Here is a 6,902-nt window from a genome sequence, read left to right on the forward strand (position 1 = left end):
TTTTGATGGAGGGGTGGGACTGTGGAATTAGAGGGAGGGGTTTTGATGGAGGGGTGGGACTGTGGAATTAGAGGGAGGGGCTCTCTCTCTTTCTCCATGCGAGTTCTGAGTGTCGAGAGCTGTCGGGTGCTACCCACCGTTAGAGCACACTTAGAGAGTTGAAGTAATTCCCAGTAACTCTGCATGGTTGTTTACTTTACCAACTGCAATTTGACAGAGTAGTTTACAGGTTGACTACGTAGTTTGGTGGTTGATGGGTTGACTATGTATTTTGGTGGTTGCTGCTGGATCAATTCAGTGATCTTTTTGTTTATTCTGGAAAACTGTATAAGTTAATTTATATATAAACCAAAATCTAACTCCTTAAATAATTAATTCATTACAATTTCTTTTTGAGTGTTCCTGTGAGGTAGAAGACTGATTTTCATGCTGTAAATGCTTAAAAGTGAAGTGGACATGAAATACTAGAAACTTAAAAGCAGTGATGCAGCCGTGAAACCTCAAACGTTTAAAAGGGGCCTTTAGACAGGAAGTGTGCATATGTGTCATGTTCAGTTTCCTGTGACCTTTCTGTATAACAGAATTAATTTCAATTGTTGGTATGACTTCTAACTCAATAACCAAATAAACTAACAAATCATTCAAACCTCATGTGAATTCCTTCCACACAGAATAAATGCTGCTAGTGTTTGAAGTTGAAGAACTTCTCTTATTCCCTAACCCCCTTATTCCTAACCTTCTTATTCCCTTATTCCCTTACTTATTCCCTAACCCCATTATTCCCTAACCTTCTCATTCCCTTATTCCCTTACTTATTCCCTAACCCCCTTATTCCCTAACCTTCTCATTCCCTTATTCCCTTACTTATTCCCTAACCCCCTTATTCCCTAACCTTCTCATTCCCTTATTCCCTTACTTATTCCCTAACCCCCTTATTCCCTAACCCCCTTATTCCCTTAATCCTCTTATTCCTGCTGCCATGTGTATCAGACAGCAACATTCTATAATTACAACCGCATGCGTTTATCTTGGGGAGATTTCTCGTACCCATTGGGTGGAGCCTCTGGAATTCCTGGAGCTCTGCTCCTCCTCCTCGCTGATCTCCGGTTCGTCCCCCTCACTCGGAGGCCCCTCCCTTATCACCAGTCTCTCTAGATCAGTCAAATCAACACACTGGTCTTTCACTCAGTACAAAGTAGGACACATTTCTAATTGTTCACACCTGCAACCTTTTTAAGGTGTTCATTCTCACTTTGCTTCATTCATTTGTTTATATATATATATATATATATATATATATATATATATATATATATATATATATAGTATAGTATATATAAATATATCAGTCTCTCAAGGACCTGAGGGAAACCAGTGCAGCTGGAGCGTACCTGTCCTCCGTTTGTCCCTACAGAGCTTCCAGATGGTGAGACAGGCACAGACACACATGACCCCCACCACGCTGGCCACGGAGCCCAGCAGGACGACCGGGTCAGGGGGTGTGGGCGGTGTAGTCCAGCCTGGCGCGGAGGTCGAAGTGACTGTTGTAAACAGACATGGTTGTTATTATAAAATACATACATACCCCTGTTATAACCGCCTATAGTTCTCCTGGTCACTTCAGTGATATCACCTGAACTGTGTCACAGCTCTTTCATTCTGTGGTATCGGCTGACTTAAGGGTCTATTTCTCAGGACTGGGTCAGGAAACACTTCTCATTTACACATTTTGAAGACACTTTTACCCAGAGTGACATTTTTCAGTGATGTTCCAGAGGAAAATGAGTGTTAAGAGTCTTTCCTGAAGACGATAACCTTTGCCTAGATGGTGGAGCCGGCCAATCACGAGGGAGGCAGCATCCTACCCACACCTGGAAACAAGAGTGTCTCAATGTCTTTTAACAGGCTACATAAGTCCATTTAAAAACTCACCATTTTCTTCCTGGTATGTTACGTTGGTCCCAGGCCCTTTTACTTGGTGTAGAATAGGAATGTCTCGTGTAACTTCACAAATATAAGAGCCTGCATCAGTTTTGCAGGTGTTTGTTATGGTGAGTGTTGTACAGCTGTTAGCCCGGTTCTCCCTCTGTAAGCGTGGGTCCGACATGTTCAGCTCAACTGTGTCTTTCAGCCATTTCACTTTTGGTCCATCTATGCTCTGATCCCAGCAGCAGGACATCTGGACAGAAGCCCTCGCCATTATCATCAGTGTGGGTGGCGTCTGGGTCACCATGAAGTTCCCAGAACATCCTAAAAGGAAACGTGTGTATAAAGATCTTCATGTCAGAGATTAAATACAGAACCCTGGTTTTCAACCTCTGTTGACGGTAGTGATACCAATGAGGAGTTCTTCACCAAACTTTTGTTTCTTGATCTGTTTTTTAATGTAACTATCTTAATAGTTACTGTTCTGCAAAGTAAAATAATTTTCAACATACATAAATATGTGACGTTCGGGGTGGAGCAAAGGACGAGACACAGAATCCTTGCATATGATGGACATCACGTTTATTCTCACAGGTTATTGCGCAATAGCACACGTAGAACAGTAAACAGACACTGCAACGTGTAGACATTAGACAACGACGAGCACAGGACACTGCGCAAATGCACATTAAATAGACAAACCACATTAGCCCCACGTGATTACGAGACGATTCACAGGTGAGACAGATTATCACACGACATAACCATAACCACGTAGATCCACTGACGCAGACAAAGCACGTGGACAATGTTAATACACGCCCAAAAGGGAGGGGCCGGGGTCCTCAACGTGACAAAATATAGATGTTTATTTCTATCATAAGGGGGCATGGAAGGCTCCACAACACGAGATGTTGCCTAGAACGAACCCCCATAACCCCCCCACAGGAAATACATATATGGGCAGGAACAGACACAGACTACACATACACACGCCCAAGGGGAGGGGCCCAGAGCTGCAATATAACACTTACAGTAAACAAAGATATTAGATATTTAGATATTTCACCAAAGGTAATTTTGGACGTTACAGTTTATGTAAATGATAAACAAAAATAAAACTTATGCAGTAAGCACTGCCTAGTGTTCTGGCATCTTACAGTCCCACGACCAACAAAGCCAGAAAGTGGATTAGCAAGATAATTACATTAATTAGTGCTGAATGAAACATTTCTGTCATTTTGTATGATTTGTATCATTTTGTATGATTTTGCTCATCCTTGATAAATGGTTAAATCAACACGATGTTTCGCTGTGAAAGATCTTGAGGTTGGACGGCCTACAAGTGAAGCTACCACCATGTCTCTGACTGAGAAAACCAAGTATAAACCAAAACGAAGGAAATGTTGACTGTATGTTGAGTGTTTATTATTGTTATGAACCTAAATACCTGTTATACCGCATCACCCAGTAGAAGAAACAAACAGTGCCCGTGTAAGCTGTATAGTTCATGAACAATAAAGCAGCCAATGTTGGGTCTGTCTCTCCGTGTGTCATGACAAATTGTTTGTACATAGACACTAAAATTGAGGAACATAACAAATTTTGTTGTGTGATTATGCAATCAAACTTTGATATGTTATATTAACAGTTGTGCTGTATTTGTTGGTGGATAAAATGTTCATGTGGGCTGCGGAACGTTTTGTGCTGGAGTACTGGAGCAAAACAGCTGCAGTAGCTGCAGTAAAGTAGATGAAGAGATGAAGAGAACTTCAGCGCTCATGTAAATGTAGAGACAGTCAGAACTTCAGCGCTCATGTAAATGTAGAGACAGTCAGAACTTCAGCGCTCATGTAAATGTAGAGATAGTCAGAACTTCAGCGCTCATGTAAATGTAGACAGTCAGAACTTCAGCGCTCATGTAAATGTAGAGACAGTCAGAACTTCAGCGCTCATGTAAATGTAGAGACAGTCAGAACTTCAGCGTTCATGTAAATGTAGAGACAGTCAGAACTTCAGCGCTCATGTAAATGTAGAGATAGTCAGAACTTCAGCACTCTCATGTAAATGAAGAGATAGAACTTAAGCGCTCATGTAAATGTAGTTAGTCAGAACTTCAGCGTTCATGTAAATGTAGAGACAGTCAGAACTTCAGCGTTCATGTAAATGTAGAGACAGTCAGAACTTCTGCGCTCATGTAAATGTAGAGATAGAACTTAAGCGCTCATGTAAATGAAGAGATAGAACTTCAGCGCTCATGTAAATGTAGAGAGTCAGAACTTCAGCCCTCTCGTGTAAATGAGGAGATAGTTAGAACAAAGGTCAGGTTAATATCTGACCTAATAATGAAAACAGTGTAAGCATAATGAGATCACAAAACAATGCCTGAGAATAAGTTCAATACTTAAATAATGTAATTCTAAAGAACACATTGTAGTGTGCTCTAACACTGAGGGCATTAACATAAACAATTAACCACAAACACATAACATTCATTCAACCATCATTTACACAACATTTCTATATACTACATATGTATAAACCAATTTTACACATGAACAAACATGACATCAACAAATACTAAGAAAATGTACACCAGTCAAATCAAAGTAAGGCCAGCATGGTAAAAAAAAAAAAAAAAGATAAATAACAATACTAAACTTGTGTCGTAGATATAAAGCAACATAAGCACAAGATTGCAGGTGTAAAACTGGCCTCCAACAGAAAAAACTCAAAGCCATTCTGACTTCTGTAAATGTTTCAGAAGCATTTTCTCTGATGACCCGTGAAAACAAATAGCAGGATTTATCCGGGTTATCCTACAGCACTCTAACCCAGCACTGCTGCAAACCTACAGAGAGCTACACATTACAATCTGAGACACAGGAGAGATGCAGATAATACATCTCATAATTTGTCTTTAGGAAATCATGTATTTTTAAACCGTGGCAACTAAAGTTCTCCCAGAGAAGGAAAAGTCTCAGACAACAACAACAACTGCTGAGCCTGAGATTGTCATTTATTTATTTGTTTGATTTTTTCAAGTTTTTATTGTTATTATTAGTACTTTATCCCTAACCCCCACTGTGTACACACACACACACACACACACACACACACACACACACACACACACACACACTTATGTTAGCGTGTTTTGTCGAGACTAAGCTTTAAAATCTCTTCTGTACACTTCCACATTTGTCTACATGCTCTGATATGTTTAGAATATTTATATATTTTGTTTTAAAACAGCATTTTACTCACATTTTGTTATGACCGACAACACGTTAGATTTTAGAACAACGTCTAAAACACTGATTTATTGAATTAGATTAGATTCAATTAGATTAGATTAGATTAGATTTAATTTCGTGATCATAGGCTAAGTGAAAGACAGTGAGAAATATTGACACTGATGAACAGGATCGTTGCAGTAAATTCTGGGTCCTGTACACTCTCAATGTCAGTGGGCCCCTCCCTATAAATGCCAGTAAAAGAGGCACATGAGCAAAATGGGCCCCTCTCCCTACTGGGGACCTGGGTAGTCAGGTCCACTTTTCCCCCCACTATCACGCCCATGCTGATGAGGAATCACACGCCTTTCACTTAGAGGAGGCATAGCTGGGTTCAGCATCTCAGGGTCTGTGTCACTGTCCCGCCAAAACAAACCGAGCCTGCCGCGTCGTCGCTGTTCTTCTCTGTGTCTGCCCGACCGTACTGTGTTTCTGTCTACACCTACACCTACACCCACACCTACACCTATGCCACACCACTCCGTGGAGCTTGTGCCCCTTATTTAATTTGTGAAAGGTGGCATACCTGTATACAGATCCGTTTTACGTTGGGTGAATCCGTGTAACTCTTCACGTCTTCGATATGACATGTAGACGGGGTCAGATACCGTATGTGAATTTAGTAGTTCATGCATCTGGCCCGTATGTTGTTTACACTGGGTCTGAGGTATTGTCCAAGATGGCTAACACCTTGTTGATTTAACTTTTGGGGGTCGGACTCATTTGATATTGAACTGAATGTGGCCCATTAACTAAAGAGAGTTTGATACGATGTGCTTAACTCTTCGTAGAACAGAGATGCGTGTACTTAGATCTAATTTCTAAGCAGTTACTTGGCTGTCGTCTAATGGCAGCAGAAAGTCTCAGGAGAGCTACGGGTTTCCCCTCACTCTGTGTACAGGACATTGTGTGGATTAATATGGTCTCATGTGCACCCGTTTTCCCTTCTTAATCTCTTTTTTACATTTACATTCTTAATTCATGATGCCGAAGGTCAGAAGCACCATTTCAACTGTACAAATAGAAACGGTGCGAAATTATAATGAAGAAGAACTGAGATAAGACCACAGCTGTATCTGGTAAAATAAGATGGACTGTTTTTATAATCATGACAACACATCATATTTTGAGAGCCATAAAGGCATATCGCTAATTTATATCTAATGGTTCTCTATCGCAGCTGTACTTTCCATAACGCATGAAGTCATGGAAAGAGATGATCACATAGATGATTACATAGATAATGACTACTGTTCATAATTGTTATTTATACTATCATTTAAGTTAAATAAAATATTGTATTCATAGATTAAAGCCATATTTTAAATGTAGAACACATCATATTGTATTAATAGGCCTATTATTTCACGCACTTTCTTGTAAAAAGTCATTAAATTAATGGAGATTACATAGATCTGGAATGGCTCCTGATGTGACGTAAACATTATGGTTCTGGTCCGTGTTTGGGCCGTACTGGGAAATAAATTTGTCATCTCTGGTCTGATGCTGGTTTGGTGCTGGCCCAGCTATGGAAACTGGATCTGTGTCAGTACTGGACCATTGTGCCAAGAGACACCAGAAAAGACAGGTGATGTGGGCCAGGTACGGGCCAGGTACGGGCCAGGTACGGGCCAGAGCATCTTTTGCTATCTGGGATGTCATGCTGTTATTGAAATATGA

The 6,902-nt window shown here is 40.5% G+C and overlaps 1 protein-coding gene across 2 annotated transcripts in view; it reads right to left on the reverse strand.

Annotated features, from left to right (window-relative positions):
• LOC143474448 (uncharacterized) overlaps window positions 1–6,902 on the reverse strand; it is an 83,468-nt gene that overhangs the window by 1,977 nt on the left and 74,589 nt on the right. Inside the window, exons 2-4 of one of the 2 annotated variants that reach the window (XM_076971911.1) lie at window positions 1,933–2,250; window positions 1,392–1,520; window positions 1,048–1,151 (exon numbers count right to left, since the gene is read on the reverse strand). In XM_076971911.1, coding sequence (XP_076828026.1) covers window positions 1,048–1,151; window positions 1,392–1,520; window positions 1,933–2,250 — 551 coding nt within the window. Of the gene's footprint in view, window positions 1–1,047; window positions 1,152–1,391; window positions 1,542–1,932; window positions 2,251–6,902 lie in introns of both variants that reach the window. The other variant, XM_076971910.1, reaches the window with a different exon arrangement.

Source organism: Brachyhypopomus gauderio, chromosome 14 (assembly GCF_052324685.1).
Source record: "Brachyhypopomus gauderio isolate BG-103 chromosome 14, BGAUD_0.2, whole genome shotgun sequence".
NCBI classification, from domain to species: domain Eukaryota; kingdom Metazoa; phylum Chordata; class Actinopteri; order Gymnotiformes; family Hypopomidae; genus Brachyhypopomus; species Brachyhypopomus gauderio.